The 21,665-nt window shown below is 41.3% G+C and overlaps 1 protein-coding gene across 1 annotated transcript in view; it reads left to right on the top strand.

The window, feature by feature from the left end:
• The first annotated feature begins 364 nt into the window (after positions 1–364).
• Positions 365–21,665, top strand: part of ING5 (inhibitor of growth family member 5) — a 517,953-nt gene continuing 496,652 nt past the window's right edge. Inside the window, exon 1 of the mRNA XM_033958242.1 lies at positions 365–690. Within this exon, the coding sequence (XP_033814133.1) occupies positions 654–690 (37 nt within the window). The 5' untranslated portion in view covers positions 365–653. The remainder of the gene's footprint in view (positions 691–21,665) is intronic.

Below are 21,665 nucleotides of genomic sequence, written 5' to 3'. Positions count from 1 at the left end.
AAAATTGAATAAATCTGGATAATTAGTTTCAGTAAGATTGACCAGGTTACTGAAATTCTAAATCCAAAGTATTGCTGTTCTTTTTTTTTCCTCTGTGAGATAAGTTATAGCCTATTTTTTTTTTTTTTACTGCCCCTCTGATTGTCACTCTGCAGGTAGCCTATTTTACTGCCCCTCTGGCTGTCATTCTGCAGGGAGTCCCCACGCTGACGTCTTCTCCTTCTCTGCCGGTCCGCCCACACGAGAAGTGAAGAGCATGTCATAAGGGGCGGGACTGGCAGAGAAGGAGAAGACGGCGTTGTAGGGGACTCCAGTAAATGCTTAGCAGCAGCTGTGGCAATAAAAAAAAAAAAAAAGGTCTGCTGTTAAGGTGGACCAGGATCCTGGTAAAATCCTGCAATTTTACCAGGCTCTCAATACAAGTCTATGAGGATCCTGGAGATCCTGCAAATCCTGGGTTTACCCAGACTCGAAAAAAACTTACGATATCTGCGACTGCTTGAGAGGGGGGGAGCTCTCACCTGCTCGTTAATATTAATATATATATTGAGGCTGGTTAACCAACCGGAAGCCACCACCTCATGAATATTAAATGAAGTCCCTCAGACGTAGGCCCGATAGACCGGTGGGAAAGCCTGGAGAGCGGAAGAAATATGGCGACCGCGATGTACCTGGAACATTACCTAGACAGTGAGTGACAGTATCTCGGTCAGGGATTCTGGAGCTATGTAGGTGGGAGACTTATTCACTGAGAAGCGGTGACTGAGAGTATTATTCTGTTGAGACACGTGAGCAACGTAGAGAACAACTCGCTGTTCGCTGGCGATGTCTGCATAGTTAGAGGTCGGCTAGACTTGCAATACTGTGACTGGGATATTTACTATCTGTTGATACAACTGTGTTCTAGAGCTTAGGCCTGGGAAGTGCTCTTACGGATTGTCCGGTCCACTACAATTACAACATGCGTCACCAACCACAGAGACTCGCTATACCCAGGGCGGAGGCGAGGGATCCTGCGTCATCTGGGGGTGTAACCTGTGTTCTACGTCACAGGAGGCACGGATGGTTATATAATACTTTGGACGCTTGGGTTTTTGCAAATAGATTAGTGCGTGCCTTTATTAAAGTGGATTTGGGAATTGCACTGCTTATTACTAAAATAAGTAACATAAAATCTGTTTTGGAGTTTGTGACCTAGGTTATCCACTGTTGGAATTAGGATATTGGGCTTGATGGATCTTTGGTCTGTCCCATTTTGGCAGCTCTTATGTTCTTACACTGCTGAGGCTAAATGACATTAGTATGCTGTAATAAAAATCCAAGGATTAATTGGTTGTCTTTGTGTGTTATTAAAATGTTTTGAGACAAAAACAATCCAAGGATAAAGGTAAAGAAGTATCTGTGTGGTGGTGATCTGAAAGGTATGCTGTATATAAGTGTTATCTGTGAAGTGTAGCTTTATTTACACTTGTACTTGACTCTTGACATTTGGATATGATTTTTTAAGTTCAAAGAGTTTTATTTATTTTCAAGTATTTGGATATGATTATAGTTTTTGCCCCTTACGCTTTTGAGAATGTGTGTACTTCATTTTGTTTTACACTATTTAGCCAACCTCAGCTGCTTAATGTGGTTGATATACGAATTATTCAGGCTAGTACTGTAAAATGAATCAGAATATGCCTTCGGACTCTAAACCTTAACTAATATATGCTGAGTATACTGTATTCATTTTGTGTTTGCTCTTTTCCAAGATGACTATACAAAACAGCTCTCCTTTAAAGGAAAAATGTATTTGGTTGCTTAAGTGAAAACAGGATACTGGCTGTTCTAACTTTTAATCTGTCCACAAACGCCAACTTCTCAAAATAATTTGAGGTGATACAGTTGACAAATCTCTTTTTTTCTCCTTTAATCTTTTACTTTCCCTTCTTCCTTCCTCTTTTCAAGTTCCATCTGTCTGTCCAATTCCGCTCCCCTCCTCTCCCACTTTTCTTTACTATTTTTCAAGTACAGGGTTGTTGGTTCATGATATTTTTTTAATGAGTTTCTGGATTCTTTTGGTGAGCTGCTCTTTTTATTTATGCAATTTCCAACATACCATACAAAGCTACTGCAGCTAGAAGTGAGCAGTTTATGAGTGGTCTATGTACTGGCTAATGTCTGCATAATGCAGAAAGCAGTTCAGCGTGGGGTTAACTTGCATGGTAAACATGACCACAGACAGCATTAAAATGAACAGTAATGTTACATGTGTCAAAAAGCAATTTTTTCTGTGCATTGTGGCAGAAAAGGTAAACGTGCAAAAATTTTCATCAGGCTCAGGGCAGTTATAGAAAGGTGGTTTTTCTTGTTTTGTTTTGTTTTTTTTGAGGTGTGGGTTTCTAGTAGCTCCACTTGACCTGACTCTCCCTTCCCTCTATCATTGATTGCTTTCTGCATTGGTAGTCTAGTAATGCCCTGACCCGCCATACCCAACATTAAAATTCTTATACAATCCCACTTTATTCCGGGACCAGTGAGTTTTATGCATCTAGGGCAGGATTAATTCTTCGAGAGCCCCTAGGCACACAAGTACACTGGACTCCCTAGCCCTGCCCACATTTATTTACCTGCTTTCTTATTTACTGTACTTCTTTATTCCCACTTGTATTTCTTTTATTATAAAATTCAAAACAAACAACAAAGATTACCATACCAGTGCCAGTGTACAGTTTTAGTTCTATGCAAGCCCCATACATTTCTGAACAAATCCACCCTTCCTTCCCTTCCCACTTACTTGCCCAGGACTTTAACTCTGAACCCTTTCCATACATATATAAAAGTATTCAAATGCATTGTAAAGCAGTAATACTATCCGAAACATAAGTCTGCATTAATAACCAAGTTTGCAACTTCTCTCAACTGCCTCACTCTGTCATTCAACTTTAACCTATATGAATGTATAAACAACCAAATCTATAACTCCTCCGGTACATTCCACTCCATGTATGTTAATTTGTAACAAAACAACAAGGCAAGCTGTCCACCAAAGAATCCAACATGGAACAAAAGAAGATTGGCAGACAATAAGGAGATTAAAATCAGATTTATTCAAGATGCTCCCGGGAACCATGCCTGATGCATTTCGCCAAACAAGGCTGGTCAATGCTAACCGAAAACCATGTCTTTCATGCACACAGGACACAGAACCACCCTCACCCAGTATGGAAAAAGTAATCACAAAACTACCCCCCCTTTTTTTTTTTTTTTTTTTTTACAAAAGCACGGAAGAGGTTTTTAGCGTTGGCGGGCTGAATGTTCTGCGCTGTTCTGATGATCATAGGAATTCTATGACCATTGGAGCAATGCAGAGCATTCAGCATGCTGGCTTGTGCTACAAACCGAAGGAACTGTACAGTTTAGGGGGTGAAGAAACAGTGGTACATATCCCCAGTACTGAACAAAATATTAAGATAGCAGATGTAAATTTGAAAAAAGATAAATAACAAATCACTTTTCAAATTAACAACAAAAAAAAGGAAAATAAGATGATACAATTTGGACTAATACATTTTTTTAATTAGCTTTCAGAGGTCAAACCTTCTTTCCTTAGGTCAGTAAAGTATACTATTGTTACAGTATCCTGTCCTGACCTGAGGAAGGAGAATTTGGTCTCTGAAAGTTAATAAAAAAAGGTATTAAAATTAGTCCAATAAATGATCACCGTATTTCCATTTTCTATTTCTAAACATTTATCAATACATTTATCAACAATATTACTTTATCCTAAAACAAAAAAATATAATTTTTTTTCTACTTTTGTCATGTGGTTTCTGCTTTCTTCATCTTCTTGTCATTCTCTTTCTTCCATCCACTGTCTGCCCCTTCCAGAAACTTTCTGTCTTCCCCCTGCCATCTCTCCTCCTGACCCCCTCCCTTTGGTCTGGCATCCATCATCTTCCCTCTGTTCCCTCATGGGTTGACATCTCTTTCCTTCTATCTCTCCTTCCCTCCCCCCCTGTGGTTTTTAGCATCTCTTTCATTTCCTCCACTCAAATCTGATATCTCTGTCTCCTTCCCCATTCTCTGGCATCTCTCTCTCTTCTCTCTGCAATTTATTTAGCAAAGATCTCAATGCCTTGATTATGCAATTCAATATGAGTTCCGCTTTTCACTTGGTAGACCATGAGAAGTTGTTAGAATGTTTGGATGCAATTGGCATCGGAAGTGAGGTGTTGGAATGGTTTCGAGGTTTTCTTACGTTTCGTACCTATCAGGTCCGTTTCAAAGATGATCTTTCAGAAATTTGGTGTAATCCGTTCGGTGTTTCTAAGGGTTCGCTTCTGTCCCCACTGCTCTTTAATGTTTATATGTCCTCTTTGGGTGCCCAGTTATCGCACTTGGGGATAAAATTGTTTGTTAGCTATGCGGAATATTTTACAATCATCATCCCATTTGCTAAATCACTTTCAGAAATAATTCCCATGGCAACAAAAGCATTAGGACTAATGGAACAGTGGATGACTGAATTTAAATTGAAACAAATTTTTTAAAGAGAAAGCAAACAAACAACAAAGAATACACAGCATCCACAAGAAGAGCAATATACTGAGCAAAAATCCCACAACAATACCTCCAACACCCAGAACTCAGTTAATACTTCCCCCCACCACCCAAGGAAGGAAAACCTACAACAGAAAATCCAAAGAACAAATAGCATGAGAGGGTGGTATTCTTAACCCCCCCCCCCAGTGCAAAACGCAGAATAAGCTCTCCAGCAGTAGAAACCCCCTCTCCCAACTCAACCCTTGACCCCAGACATCATATACTATCCAGTATCTCTAGAAAATCACAACATATGATGCCCCATCCCCCCCGCCCTCACCCCCAACAACAAAGAAGAAAGAAGGAGGAGATAAAAAAAGAAGAAAGATAAGGAAGAAAAAAAAAGGGGGGGAGGGGGAAACCTGCACACCCACACCTCTGGCACCACATTGTGGCACCTCCCGATAAGGTCAATTCAAAGGGAATTTAAAATGACACTGTGAGCTCAAGGAGACAAGGATTGAACATAAGGCTTCCAAACAGTAAGAAAAATGTCTTTTACGTTTAGCACTAATGCAAGCCTTCCTACGTTCTAATAACATAAGTGCATGTAAGCGGTTTTGCCAAGCCCAATAAGATGGTGGAGTAGGATCAACCCAAGCCACAAGGATCACTGTCTTTCCCATGGCACCTTCCAAATAAACTGACAGTGACCCCGCTGTGGAAGCCGAAAGGCTTCATATTTATCTAACAGAAATGGATGACTGAATTTAAATTAAAACTAAATTCAGAAAAAACTAAGTTATTTGTGGCCTTTCCACGCCCATATGATACTGATACACCTTTGATATTAAACAATCATAGCTACCCTGTTCAAACAACTATAAAGATTCTGGGTGTAATAGTGGATCAGGGTTTAACAATGAAGAACCAGGTGGAGTCCTTGGTTAGAAAAAGTTTTTTTTCACCCTTTGGAAATTGCGATCTATTAGGACCTATTTTGATGTAGAATCATTTAGAATTTTGGTACACAAGGATACACATGGAATTTTGGAACACATGTACAGGTGGGGGTGCGGTTGGAAAGGCAGGGAAGAACAGATGCACAGCTGGGAGGGTGTTGGGAAGAACAGATGCTGTATAGGTTGGAGGCTTAGGAAGGGAGGGAGAGATAATGGATGGGGTAGTGGGAAGGGAGGGAATGAGAGATGCTGCCAGAAGGAAGAGAAAAGGAGAATTGTTGGAATAGGTGCGTTGAATGGGAGGGAAAGAGATGCTATATATGGGGAAAGAAAAAAAGAAGGAGAATTGTTGGACATGATAGTGGTGGAGAAGAGGGAGGGAGAAATATTGGATGTTGTGGTGGAAAGGGAAAGGTGGGACAGATGGAAAGGGATGCAATCAGCTTGATTACAGTAATATTGCTTATCTAGGAATATCTCGGAGAAATATGTAATGATTGCGAATGGTTCAGAATGCGGCTGTTAGATTAATCTTTGGGCTGAAGAAGTATGATCATATAACACCATTTTACCAGAAGTTGCACTGGTTGCCAGTGGAGGCGCGTTTAAAATTGTTTTTTTCTGTTTCAAAGTTCTGTTCAGATTTGCTCCCAAATATCTGATTGACCATTTTACTCTTGCAAATAAGAAATGCAGGAGAAGTTCGCACTTGAACTTTGTCTTTCCACCCGTTAAAGGTTGCAAATTTAAAAAACATCATTAGAACCTTTTGTCATATCAGGCAGCATTATGGGGCAAGGATTTGGAAAATCTGATCGTGTCTTCGAGTTCTTATGTGAAATTTAGAAGAAACCTAAAGACATACTTGTTTCTTAAATATTTTCATGTTTACAGACATCATACTTTAGCAATTTATTCTGTTAGTTTTATTTTTTAAGTTCCATAATTTCCAATCTATTCAATTGTATACACTATTATAATCTTTTGTTAACCACATGGAACTTCACGGTCCTGCGGTATATAAGTTGATTGTTATTATTACAGTGGTACCTTGGTTTACAAGCATAATTCATTACAGAAGCATGCTCGTAAACCAAAGTACTCGTATATCAAAGCGAGTTTCCCTATAGGAACTAAGGGAAACTCGCTTGATTTGTTCCCACCCACCCCATCCCCCGAGGCCAGCGGCGCTGCTCTACCCCCCCCTAAGAACTGGCATTGCCCCCCCCCCCGCGATCCGGCATCAAAAAGGCACCCACCCACCCGATCACATTTCTTACCCCCCATTTGGCACGGGCACCGGCATCAACCCACAGGACATGCTGGTGCCGGTGCCCGAAGATCTGCCTCCTTCGCGCTGGGCCTTGAGCATCTGCGCATGCTCAAGGCCTTCGTGTTCCCGTTCTCTCCGAGATTCTCGGATCTCCGAGAATCTTGGAGAGAACGGGAACCCGAAGGCCTTGAGCATGCACAGATGCTCAAGGCCCAGCGCAAAGGAGGCAGATCTTCGGGCACCGGCACCAGCATGTCCTGTGCGTTGCTGCCGGTGCCAAATGGGGGGTAAGAAATGTGATCGGGTGGGTGGGTGCCTTTTTGATGCCGGATCGCGGCGGGGAGGGAGGGTGCCAGTTCGCGGGAGGGGGAGCGCTCGTAAATCGAGGCATGCTCGGTTTCCGAGGTGCTGATTTTGCGAATGTTTTGCTCGTCTTACAAAACACTCACAAACCAGTGTACTTGCAAACCGAGGTACCACTCTATTATTATTGTTCCCTTTCTTCTCTGGTCTTCCTTCTCTATTTTTTTGCCTCTGTCTAAATTAAATTCTTTCTTATTATTCAGTCCTCAGTTTCCCTTTTTTCACTGTGTCTACCCACAGCATGCCACCCCTTTCCTTCACCCCTCTACTATCTCACTATCTCTATCTTCTTCCCCCATCCAGCATATGTCCTTTTTCTTTATCCCCTCCTTCCATCCAGTATGTGTTCTCTTTGTCCTCTTCCATTCATCATTTGCTCTCCCCTCTCAACTGACATCCATCTGCCTTCTTCTCTCTCCCTCTTCTCTCCACGTCTATCATCTGCCCCTTTCTCTCTCTCCCTTCGCCCCATGTCCATCTTTGCCCCTTCGCTCTCTCTCTCTCCCTTTGCCCCACTTCCATTATCTGTCCCCTTCTCTCAACTTTCTTTCTGTTTTTTTTCAAACGGTGACAAGTAAGAAGAGAAATGGGCCCCCCCTCCGGCATCAATGGCACTTAAGATCGTCAATGTCCCCTCCCGCCGGTGATGGCACTTCAGATCAGCAACACGGTGCTCAGTCCAAAGCTTCCCTCTGACGCGAACTGTCTGGTTGGAAACGGGAAGCTGTGTCAGAGGGAAGCTTTGGACTGAGCGCCACGTTGCTGATCTGAAGTGCTGTTGATGCCTGGAGGGGGAGAGGGGGGGGGCATTGCCGATCTTAAGTGCTGTTGCCGTTTAAAAAAAAAAAAAGGTGAAGTGAAGGGAGACGGTAAGACAGCTGCTCTCTTTGCCCTCCTTCAATGGGCCCCAATTACAATTTCAGGCCCTAGGCACGTGCCTACTGGGCCTATCCTTTAATCCGGCCCTGGCTGCCAGCAAAGTTCCTTCCTCACGCTACCAGCAGCTTCCACCTGATGCAAACGCATCAGAGGGAAGGCTTCAGGTCAGATTCCAGTAGCATGGAGGAGGGAAGGAATGCTGTTTGTGGCCTGAAGAGAGAGGCTTGTAACAAGCTGTACCTGCTTGGGGTGTGAAACGAACAGGATCCGTTTCTTGGTCCCGAAATCCTGCAAACATTCTATCACCTATTTCAGACGTCTGGAGGCAATTCCCCTTAGAAAGAAAGATATGCAGAAAGAGTTCGAAAGGGATAGCCTGTTTTATTTTCAGAGTACATTCAGTTATATATCTTTCACATGGGTCAGTGGTAACCATCATAGGAAAAGGGGGATGGACAAGAGAGGGTAGGGGGTGTGTGAGCAGGATATGTACATGGCAGGGGGGTTTGAGCCTTTATTGTCTTAAAGACAAAACTTCGTTAACATGATTAAATGACCTCTTCCCAAACCATTAAAAGAGTAAACAGGAACATTCTGCATTTGATTACATCCAGCATAGACAGAGACAGAAAACTTATCCTTTCCTTTCAATCCCCTCTTACGTCATGAAAATGACATCATAAATGCACAGCATGAGCGTGGAGGGAGAGATATTCTAGATATGTCTCTTGAGGAGGGGTTTTAGGGGCTGTAATACGAGTCAAACAGCACAGGAACAGTCTAAAAATTACATAAGCAACAAGAGTGCAGATAATAATTAAGACTATAACAATAAGAAGGTCTTTCACCCACCCCTGCATCCAAATAAAATACAGATCCCAAGGATTAGATAAACCAGAATTACGTTTAAGTTCAGCAGAGAGGTCTTCTAATTTTTTAACGGCCATAGTAACCTTACCCGTGGGACTTGCATTGTCAGGAATAAAGGTGCAACAGGATAAAGTACTGGGGAGAATTTTACAGACACCCAACAAAGCGTTGCTGATTATAATAAATGTAATTAATCCAATCAACATTCTTATTGATAGTAATAAGGGACTCAAACCTAGCCTTAACCTGGTCTCGGGCCTTGAATTCATCTGGGACCCCTCTTGGGACCCCTATCTCATCTATGTATAGCTAAAGCGCACTGGTCTATCTACTGGCTGGGTAGTTTAACACGGAGCCGGAGGTCTCCACAGAGCCAGTAAATATCACCTAAAGCAAAATCTAATGCTGCAACAGTGAAGCATACCTATAATTTCCAAAAAGAATACTAGGCTGTAGTTAAATTTCCAGTATGCCTCGGACAATAGTTTCTGATTAATACATTAACACATTTTAGCTAATCATGATTTAATCAGGACTACTTGAAACCGTCTTCCTGCCCTCAGGGTCTATCTGCATCCCCATGCCAGAGTCAGATTGATACAATTTCCCATAGGCCTTGGCTGACACCAGCTATGCCAACCAAAATGCTGAACGCCTGCAACAGCTATGCTGACATCTTCCATATTCTTTGAAATGAAAGCAAACTTGTGGTACCCTTAGCCAGCTTTCCTCGCTTATGCCTTGCCAATCTCTAACAGTATATAAGCATGTCCCCTGTTCTCCAAGCTATGAAGATGAACAGTTCCCATTATGAGTTCAAACCTCTGTCTTAGGTTGCATAGGTCGTATCTATATCTTACCCGTCGTTGAGCGAATGAACGGTGCATAAGGGATGCAGGAAACTTTCTCAGGAGGCCCAGGCAAAAAGGTACAAAGATGTCATAAGAGAGTATGTAAGTATGGGATATGGGATAATATTATCTCTGACCCTGGTAATGGTAATGCAATAGGCCATGCCAAATTAAAACCAAATTAGAACCAAATTAGCAAGTGTCGGAGAAGATACTGGAAATTCATATATAACTGCCTTAAAAACTAGAAGGAACCTTGTGAGAAAAGAAATGTACACGTGTTTCACTCTACAGCAAAGGAGAATCATAACAATATACATAGCAAAATTTGTACAATAATTAAGTTAATGATAGGGTGAATTAAAACATTAAATACATGGTTTGCAGTGGGCGAATACTCAAAGAAAAGTTCCAAAGCTTGAGACATGAGCATCTCGGAGCAAATTTTGTGCAATCTGTCCATTTTCAAAAGTGATAGTATGATTCACTTCTTTGGAGGTTTTCTTAAATTGTTCAATAAAGTTCAGCAGCTTATGAAATGTCTCATTGCCCATACCAAGAGGTAGTAGATGTACAGCATATGAAATAAAGTCTGGAATGTCCGTAGAATAGGTTAAATAGGTGGAATTGTACAGCAAAGCGTTCTTAAGAAGGTGGCTATATCCGATGAACAGGAAACATTGTGTAAAAGTCTTTGCAGTCAGGGTACAGGAAGATGAATTACAGTCTCTTTAAGCTGGTGAGATGCACGCTTGGGATGAAATGTGCACAGGATCTGTCAAATCACTGGAAACTAGTGGTGTTCACCCTTGAGATGAAATGATGTCTGTGCATACAGGGAGGGATTTGAAAAGAGTCCCTATATTATTCTGCAGCTGTACTTCAGTATGATCCAAATAAGAGATAGAAAACGGGAGAGAAACCATGTTGCCTGTACTGAATGGAGAGAGAGAGAGAGACCAGGTTGCCTGTACTGAATGTGGCAACATGTGACAATATTAATACATTTATTTGTTATAGTTATGGCAAAAGAGAGACAATATTCAAGTACTTAAGGTTCTTAATCAGACATTCCAAAAAGATATGTTTTTGTGTGCTGCATATAACTATTATGGCAATTCAGAGAGACCATAATTCTGTACTGAATGTATTTAAAAAATTATGTCAGAAATGTGTACTGAATGGTTCATATCTAGTGAGCACCATAGAATAAACATGTATAGATATAGAATAAAACCTTTTCTTAAAAATATAACCCCTAACTAAGCTACATTTAGCAAATGCAAATTATAGGGAAAAAAGAACATTGCGCATTTGGGCTAGTAAAAAGTGGGAATAGAGCTCTAGAAATCCTGGGGTACCCCTCAAACCAAAACAAGTAGACAAAACACAGACCACATGGCACAGACAAAACACAAAACACATAGCTCTATGCTGGAAACTATTCTTCCATCAGTCAAGTGTTCAGAGCTGAACTTATCTCTGGAAATAAACACATTGTTATAGAAAAACAAAACAGAGATGAACACATGAGTAAAGTATATGGACAAATAATGCATAGCATAACCATCTCATATTTAGAAAAGCTAATGTCTCTTTGGATCGTCTTTATCTCTGCAGTGACAAAGAGGATCCCTGGAAAACACCAGAAATATCCTTGTGCCAAAACTGGGATGGGCATGCATATATCCGAACCGCTGCTAAGAAAAAGAAAAGAAAAACACATTTTAATTTTTCAACATCCTAATTTCAGCTAAAACAATAGGAAGGAATTTTTTTCCATTCACAAATGTGCTAGCTGTGGCTTTCCAGATTTTATCTTTAATAGTCCTGTTCATGCGTTCGACAATACCGGAACTCTGTGGGTGATATGGGAGATGAAATTTCCACTCAATGCGGAGTGCGATAGCTAAATCTTTGCATACTCTGGCAGTGAAAGCAGGACCATTATCTGAGTTGATGTGTGTGGGACATCCCCACCTAGGGATGACTTCGCAAAGTAAAATGTTCACCATAGTCTGAGCAGTTTCATTTGTAGTGGGGAAAAACTTCAGGTTATCGGGAGAACATGTCAACAATAACAAGGGCAGCTGGTATACAGGGTTTCCCCTCTTTGCACCAAAGTCCGTCCGAAGGGCGGCTTTGGGCACCGGCCAGATGGGCATTGATTAAGCCAGTGACCAGGGTCTCCGCAATTAAAACATCCAGTACTTCTGGATGGATTATTACCACCTCGATCGGAGGCAGGGGCCTGCCCCCTACGAAACCCATGACCCCCTCTTCCGTGAGGAGCGGACAGGCGTGGTCCCCAGGTAGGTAGCTGGCCCTGATAATGCAGGATTTCCCGAGGCTTAGAGATCTCAAAGCATAGGAGAGTGTTGTGTAGTGGTTAGCACTACAGCCTAAGGAACCCGAGGTTTGGGGGTTCAAACCCCGCACTGCTCCTTTTTCCAATCTGAAATTCTGCACGAGAACTAGTGGGCCATTTTGAAATCATTTGTTTGACCAGAATCTGCAAAGGAGAATGGAGGTTAGAAAGGAAAGTCTGAATAAGTAGGGAATCCATATTTGCATGGGCACTAAGACCTGCCTCTTGGGTCCAGGTTTCATTAAACCTCTTCCACACCTATCAAGCTCTGTCTGCCATCCTGATCGAATCACATTGGATTCCTGTTACTCATCACATTACCTTTAAAATCCTACTTTTAGTTTTTTTTTTTTTTATAAAACACTGTCTTTGAACGAACCCCAATTCATTAATAACTATTTATTCCCCATAGTATATCACATTATTTAAGATCCATTAATCAAAAACTCTTAACAATTCCATCACTGAAAGTTATCGGAACTCGTCATCATGATATCTTCTCTGTAATGGCCCCACAATTATGGAACACCTTACCTCAGCATGTAAGAGAAGAAAATGACCTAAACCATTTTAAAAGCAATCTGAAGAGCTTCCTTTTTAAAGACGCCTTTAATTTATTTATCCTCCATTCCTATTGTTTTCACCATTCATGTCTTCTTTTGTGCTTTATTAATACAATTGTAGTTCTGCCCTTTCTTCCTTATGTATCTGTTAGTTTGTATGTCAGTATGTCAGGCTCATGTAATTTACTATAAATAAGCATATATGTACACCTTTTGTTTTTATTTGTAAATTGCTTAGCAAATTAAATTAAGCTATTCAATAAGTTAAAAATAAACTTGAACTTGAATCTCACAAATTTCCATATTTTTTTTTGCTCTATTTGTAAAACTGATTCTGGCCCATGTATCAATTAAAGTTAATTTATCCTGACCCTAAACTAAACTAAACTAAACTAAGCCTTAAGTTTATATACCGCATCATCTCCACGGAAGCGGAGCTCGACACGGTTTACAAAGCTTAAAAATACAAGAAGAGGGGAGAGAGAGTTTACAAGGGCATATGAAAAGGGGGAAGTAGGAAGGAGATGTTATATATTAGAGAAAAGCCAGGTTTTCAGTTGTTTCCGGAACAGCTGGAGGGAGCCCAGGTTTCGCAGCGGGATAGTGAGATCGTTCCAAAGGCCCGTGATTTTGGAGAGGAGGGATCTTCCCAGTTTGCCTGCGTGGGGGATGCCACGTAGAGAGGGGAAGGATAGTTTATGTCTGTGGGCGGATCTGGTGGTAGCAGGCGTTTGGGCGAGGAAGGATAGAGGGATTAGTGGCGGAAGGATGCCGTGAATTATCTTGAAAGCTAGACAGGAGCATTTGAAGTGAATTCTGGAAAGTACAGGGAGCCAGTGAAGCTTGGTAAGTAAGGGGGAGACGTGATCAAATTTGCGTTTAGCAAAAATCAATTTGGCCGCAGTATTCTGGATGAGCTGGAGTCTGTGAAGACTTTTTTTTGTTAGGCACAGGTAAATGGCATTACAGTAATCGAGTTTGGATAGGATGATGGATTGTACCAGGACGGTAAAGTGTTTTTGGTGGAAATAGGATCTAACTTTCCTAAGCATGTGGAGGCTGAAAAAACATGATTTTGCCAAGGAGTTCAGGTGATCGTTTAGGGAGAGGGAAGAGTCGATAATGATGCCGAGGACCTTGCTTGAGAACTCAAGGCGAAGAGCGGGACCTGTGGGTAGAGTGAAGAGGGTGGGCAGGTGTGCTAACTTTGGGCCGAGCCAGAGTAGTTTTGTCTTTGATTCATTTAATTTCATCTGAACAGAGAGGGACCAGGCATGAAGACTCATTATGCATGAGGTGATGTTCTCTTGGAGGTTTGTAAGGTTCTGGTCTGTTTCGAGGAGGATAAGGATATCGTCTGCATATGTGTAAATTGTTTCAAGGGGGGATAGTTTGAGAAGCTTCAGGGAGGTCATATACATGTTGAAGAGAATAGGGGATAGGGGAGAACCCTGTGGGACCCCGCAGGATGGTGTCCACGAGGTGGATTTGGAGCCGTTTGCGTTGACAGTGTAGGAGCGTGCGCGAAGGAAGTTTGAGAACCACTTTAGGACAAAGGAGTCTATTCCTATCTCGGAAAGTTGGTAGATTAGTATGTCGTGGTGCACGACGTCTAAAGCTGCGGAGAGATCGAACTGTAGGAGAACAGCAAATTTGTTTCGGGCGTGTAGTTGTTGCACCTTTGAGATTAGGGAAACTAGGAGGGACTCGGTGCTGAAATTGGGCCTAAATCCGAATTGGTAGTGTTGGAGGATGGAGAATCTCTCTAGGTAAGAGGAGAACTGGGTAGCGACTATGGTCTCCAGAAGTTTTGTTAAAAGAGGGATGTTGGCTATGGGGCGGTAGTTCGATGGTAAGGAAGGGTCAAGATCGGCTTTTTTCAGAAGAGGGGACAAGGCAATGTGGCCCATTTCTGAGGAGAACAGGCCCGATAGTAAAGCTTTGTTTATAAGGTTTGTAAGGGAAGAGATGGCCTGCGCTGGGATGCTTTCGTAGAGGTAGGATGGGAAAGGATCTAGGATGCACTTGCAGGATTTAAGTTTTAGGCAGAGTTTAGAGATCTGGGGCTCGGATACAGGTTCGAAAGTAGTCCATGATCTGTCAGCAGGGATAGGGTCGGAGTCTTTCAGAGGAAGAGAGTTGTAAGAGATAGCTGGGGGGAACGAACTCTTTATGGTAGAGATCTTCTCGTTGAAAAAATTGGCTAAGTCATTTGGAGATGGGAGGGTGGGGGAGGGGGAGGAGTCGTTTTTAGAAGTTAGGTTTCGCCAGATGTGGAAGAGTGTACTGTTTTGGTTTTTTGATCTGGAGATTTTATCTCCATAGAAGATCTTCCTAGCTTTTTTTAGTATGGAGTTGTAGGATTTGATGTTTTCTCTCCAGGATTGCCTATCTGAAGGGGATTTCGATTTTTTCCATCTTCGCTCGAGGGCTCGGCATTTCTGTTTTAATTCCCTGTGGTATGGGAGATACCAGGGGGCCTTGTGAGAGTAGGAGATGGATTTAGTGGCTAGAGGGGCAAGAGCATGGTACGTGGTTTCCGAAAGGGAGTCACCCAGTTGTGCCAGAATGCGTCTGGGTCCATGAGAGTGGGAAGAGGAGGGAATTTGTTGAGGAACTGGGACCAGAATAGTTCACTAGTGATTTTTTTGCGGTAGGTGATGGAGTTTGAGGCTCGGGTAGGGGTACCAAGGACTGACATGAAGACAGGGAGGCAAAAATGGCCTAGGAGGTGATCAGACCAGGGAACAGATTCCCAACGGGTCTCAACAGTGGAGGTTTTGTGCTCAGTCAGGTCAAGAAAGCTGATGATGTCGATGGAGTGCCCCTTTTCGTGGGTAGGGGTGGGTGGTGGGGCGGTGAAGCCTAAAGAAATGAGGAAGTCTTTGAAATCAGTTGTGTCCTTGTTGGTGTTGTCCTCTAGGTGAAGGTTTATGTCGCCAATGATCAGTAGTCTTTGGAATTTTAGATAGGCCCTTGTTATGGTCTCAAGAACAATTTCGGAGGATTTGTTCCAGGGGGTAGGAGGGCGGTAAAGTAACAGGATGCCTAATGGGTGGGGATGAAGTTCGTCATTTATTGAAGCTAACATGAATTCTAAGGAGGGATGGCTGCCCTTTTCAAGAAGTTCAACATTAAAGAATGATTTGTAGAGAAGGGCAAGACCTCCTCCTTTCCGGTTTATTCTAGGGGAGAAAAGACCATGGTAGCCTGGGGGACAGAGTTCATTTTGAGTGAGTAAGTCGTCTTTTTCAATCCATGATTCAGAGATGCACAGAAAACCCGGATCACGATCCTCGAGTAAATCTCTTATTATTTGGGTCTTATTTCTGACGGATCTGGCGTTACAATAGAGGGTAGGGACTGGGGTGAGAGAGTCTGAGGTAAGGTTGGGTAGGTTTGCTGGGGGAACAGGTTTCAAGGAGGTGAGGTTAACTCCTCGGTATTTTTTGAAGTGATGGGGTCTGGTGGGTATTAGCGTGGGGATTCTGAGGCCAGGACAGGTGTTGTTGATGAATGTGGTGTCGGGAGAGTTTGGGGGGAGAGGTTTTTGAGAGTGGGAAGTGTTTGTGAGGGAGAGGAGAAGGAGGATAAGGGGCCAGAGTGAAGGCTTCATGGTTGGGGTCAGGTGGGCCAATATGAAGGGGTTAGATAGAGAATTTGCCAGGAGGAGGGGAAGGGGAAGAGAGAGTTGAAAGAAACAGGCAGTGCAGTTAAAGATAAGACAAGGAGTATATCCAGGGGTCGGTTATAAATAGTTTGTGTTTTGTTTTTTTTTTGTTGTTGTTGTTTTTGTTTTTTTGGTTTTTTTGTATATAATTTATTTTTTGTATTTTTTTTTTGTATAAATTTTTTTTTTTTGTAGTATTAACATTGGGGCGACCGCAAGTGTCCAAAATCAAAGGTGCCACATACCTCAAGCTGAATTCAGAGTCTGACTTCTTTCCCTTATCCTGCGTCTCCAAAAATGAGTCCACAGGAAAGTGATAGGAGTCCGGCAGGGCTGTGAAGGTTTGAGTGACCTTGGTATTTAGATACAGAAAGTCAGGACATCCCTATGCACTAACACTGTTTTTTTTCTGGCTGTCAAATCACTTTTTACTCTTTCCAATTCTATCTGCATTGTATCTCGATCCTGTTGCAATGCATTATATAAAGGCATCACTAAGAAAGAAAGATAATGCCTCCAAATTATTCAAAATACTGCCATTAAAATCATTTCAACTTAAAAGCTCGAAAATTTGATCATGTCACACCACTTTTGATTAACTCCCATTGGCTTCCCATAGATCATCGATTTACTTATAAAATAATGTTACTGATACATAAAACCTTAGCTTCCGGTCTACCTGATTTCATCAACAGGTTATTAATCCCCCACAACCTCCATCGCACATTACGTTCTTCTTATCAAAACCGGTTATCCATTCCCTCTTTAAGACACATTGGCACCATGCATACTAATATCTTTTCTGTGACGGCCCCTACCGTCTGGAACTCAGCACCAAATTATATAAGAGAAAGTTCATCACTTGATAAATTTAAAACTAGCTTGAAGGCCTTTCTTTTTAAAGACGCATTTGGAGTATAATAGTCCTTTTAAGGACTGTAATGGGACTTTGCTCCTTGCTTTTCTTATTCATTTTAATCTTTTCTACAAAGTGCTAGATTATTTATTTTTTGTTTCCTCCCTTTTGTTTTGATCCTTCTCCCTCTCTTTTTCATTATGATTTGTTTTGTTTTGTTTTGTTTTTTTAATATATGCCTTTCTGACTTCTGTTTTAATAATTACACAAATGTATTTCTACCCTTTTCCATTTTGTTTCGGTAAGTTCCCCAAACAAACCTGAAACCTAAAACGGAATTTTTTTTTTTCTTTCCGGTGACACAGTACAAGAAACGGCAGAAATTTAAATTATAATCAGTGCAAACACATACGGGAAAGGACCGGTGACACAGAAAGATGTGAGCCGGAGGGAGAGTATCACACACACGGGCAACATAACAAAGTTTCAGAAATCATATTCGTTCTGTCCACTGAATATACATTAACATTTTATAACATTTCCAATATTCTTTTATCATTCTTAAAACTTATTTCAGACAATTTGTCTATGTATCAAACAAGCTGCTGAAAAGTTCTCAGCCAGCCTACCAGCTGCTCCATGCTACCCACAAACAGTGCTGAAAACTAGTCAGCCTGCTTGTCACTACCTGCTTGTCACTACAACAAAGGAGTTGCATATCATCTCTAGGACACCCACTGCAAAACCAAACCTGATCTAGTACATATATGCAGACGACATCTCCATCCTAATCCCAGTGAACAGCATAACAAATGAAACCTCAAAATACATTACTCATATAATGACCGAAATAGAACATTGGACAAGCAACTTCAAACTGAAACTTAACACAGAAAAAAACAAAAATCTTCCTTGCAAGCCCAACGGATAAAATTACCAATTCAACGCTACATATAAAAGACCATGATTACCCAATTACCAACACAATAAAAATATTGGGAGTCACATTGGACACACACACCTCACTATGATTGAACACACGAATATAGTGGCAACAAAATGTTTCACGATGTTATGGAGATTAAAGACCATCAAAAAATACTTCAACCCACTATCGTTTAGATCACTAGTGCTTTCTACCCTGGACTATTGTAATATCATTTATTTGGGTATCATTCAGAACTCAGCTGTCCATTTGATATATGGATTAAAAAAGAATGACCATGTCACCCCCACCACAAACCACTGCACTGGCTGTCAGTCGAGGCAAGAATATTATTCAAGTTCTCCTGCATATGTTTCAAGCTAGTTTGGGGACTAGCACCTATGTATTTACAAACCCACTTTGCACTCCACAACCCAACAAGACAAACCAGAAACAGCTATCTTTTTTGCATACCCAAGCATAACCAATTGTAAATACAAAACCTTTCTGGACAGAACCTTCATGCTCCAAGCAAATAAACAACAACATTGGCTAGACAGTCACATTAATAAAGCCGAACTGACCTACAATGCCTTTAGAAAACTCATAAAAACTACCCTATTCGACAGAACCTCACCAAGTACTCTTTCTTTTCACAATGCTCTCTGAAATCCTAATTCTTGCTGTGTCTGAATCTCTAAACAAACTGTACATTGTAATTTTTTCCCTTTTTTTAGGAAAGCTGCGATTTTTCTTTACAGGTCCGCTCCAAAATTCTTAGCAAACATTATATTTTGTAATTTTGATTCCTAATAGTCTCTGTACTCTGTACTCCCTCCACATATTGTAAATCGCTGAATGTCCAGCTCTCTTAAATGTAAACCGCCTAGAAGTCGCAAGATTGTGGCGGTATAGAAGAATAAAGTTATTACCATTATTATTATTATTACTGAAACGAACAAAGTCTCATCAGTCTAGGAGGGGGAGAATCCTAAGTGCCTTTATGACCCATTAGAAAAACAATATCACAATGTAGGAATTTTTTCAATAACAAAAACAATATAACAATGCAGAAATTTTCGCTTACCTTACCTTATAAGCGAGGTACATTAATAATATACAATATAATCTTATACTCTATAAAATCTTATCTAAGCGATAGAAGAGAAAAGCGCATGCAAAGAATGGTACAGATGACAGAATGAGCAGACGTTTCTATAAATCCACAATAGAGACTTTCCAAAAGTCTTCACTTAGTTTCATTCTTCCCGAAAGAATGGCAGCTGTTTATTTTCGTGGCGGGAGCTTACCGAAAACTCCACATTAATATTTGTCCTTGCCAAAAGAACAGTAACCACGGCGGGTTTACCAAAAACCCTACAGTTTAAATAAAGGGTTGGAACATGACGCTCCAATACCAGTGAGTATTAAAGAACAGAATTCAAAATTCAGAAATACTCACAAAATATTGGTAATGTCAAGTCCATCGCGGACGTAGCCCCCAAATTGAAACGAACAGGATCCGTTTCTTGGTCCCGAAATCGTCCTGCAAACATTTTATCATCTATTTCAGACGTCTGGAGGCAATTCCCCTTAGAAAGAAAAATACGCAGACAGAGTTCTAAAGGGATAGCCTGTTTTATTTTCAGAGTACATTCAGTTATATATCTTTCACATGGGTCAGTGGTAACCATCACAGGAAAAGGGGGATGGACAAGAGAGGGGAGGGTGTGTGTGAGCAGGATATGTACATGGCAGGGGGGTTTGAGCCTTTATTGTCTTAAAGACGAAACTTCGTTAACATGATTAAATGACCTCTTCCCAAACCATTAAGAGAGTAAACAGGAACATTCTGCATTTGATTACTTCCAGCATAGACAGAGACAGAAAACTTTTCCTTTCCTTTCAGGGTGGATGGGAAAGAGATGCTGCATGCATTGTGAGGGGGTATGGGGAGGGAGGAAAGAGTTTCTGCTTGGGCTAGGGCAGGGTCAGCAACCTGCAGCTCTTCTGCCCCCCAGACCTACCAAAGTACCTAAAATGGCTGCTGTGACCTCTTGTGATATTACTGGAAATGCGAGTACCCAGGAAAGGTCGCAGCAGCTATTTTAGAAGGCAGCCGCAAAGAAGTAGGAGTGTTCCGCCACTAATTTCTGTCAAATGGGATGATCAGTGACACTCAGAAAAGCACACAGACATATAAAAGCATAAACAATAACCCTTTATTATATATAATATATATATATATATATATATATATATATGAATAAAATAGCATCACCTTGACCTCATACAACGACCATCTTCACAATTGGGAATCCTTGCAATTGATAGGTGGGTGGACCAAAGGACTGTCCCTTTAGCCGTCTTGGATTCTCCCTCCAGACGTCATGGATTCTGATTTTAGGAGCCGAATCCCGTCCTTATAAGCTGCTGAGTTCAAAAGCATAAACAGCTGGTCCTGCTATTAGTAAAACAGCTGGTCCTGCTCCTTTGTTCTCTGTTTTGACAACACCCAGGTCAAAGAGGTCAAGATAGCAGATACTTAAACCTTTGATGTTGTTTGGACAACATTCAGGTCAAGGAGGTGTGAAATCAGTTTACTGTCCTTTTGATATCAAGGAGGTCAGGATGTCATATAAGCAGACTTGTTGCAGAAAGCATCTGGTTTTACTGTCCCTTTGATGCTATCCGGGCGACACGCAAGCAAAGGAAGTCAGATATGGTCCTTTTGATGTGGTCAAGGAAGTGTTAAGTTTCCCATCTGGTTCTTTTGATGTTGTCAAGGTAACACTCAGGACAAGGAGGTCAGATAAGCAGACTTGAGGAGACATGTATGCGGAGTTCATTTACCCCCTGGCCCTAGGTATAACAGTCCACCCCTGGATTCTCAAGTCTGCTCCTCCTTCCAATAAGAAGTCCTCCGAATAAAGGGAGAGAGTGTCCGTTTGTATATACAATAGGTAAACCCACAATTAAGAAATGTTAACATAAGGATAGCTAAACAAAATTATAGAGTAAGAAATGAAGAAACACCTTTTGTGCCATAGCACTGCCTCTAGTAAAAGCATCCCACCAATGGAGTGCAGTGGTAGCTTCAATATGATCTGCCACAGAATGCAAGTTAGTATTTCAAAATTCAGTATCTATTTTATGCCGTAGCAAAGTAAGGTTACATTGCTGTTTTGCTTTATTTAGAATTGCTATATTTTGCATGGCTTTCTTTATAGATGGCCATAAAATAATTGGAGTAAGTACCTCGGCAAAAGAAAAATTAATATTTACATTTGATATACACATACTGAAAAGGGAGCTTGAATAGCATGAATCACAAGTTTCAACAAATATAAAGGTTTTTATGTGATATTTCTTGTATAAAGGTATAATCTTGCGGTGGAATGGTCCATTGGCACAAATTGTTATCTATTTGTTGCCCATGATAAGTGGGAAACCCTAATTGGGGTCCCAATGTCAAAGGTATCACCGTAAAAGGACACATTGTTTTATTTCAAAATTACACCATTTTTTATCTAAGGGTACAGAATGTGATGTGGTTTT

Source organism: Geotrypetes seraphini, chromosome 9 (genome assembly GCF_902459505.1).
Source record: "Geotrypetes seraphini chromosome 9, aGeoSer1.1, whole genome shotgun sequence".
NCBI lineage: Eukaryota > Metazoa > Chordata > Amphibia > Gymnophiona > Dermophiidae > Geotrypetes > Geotrypetes seraphini.
The sequence above is the reverse complement of the archived record's forward strand: the minus strand, read 5'-3'. Positions and strand labels throughout refer to the sequence as shown.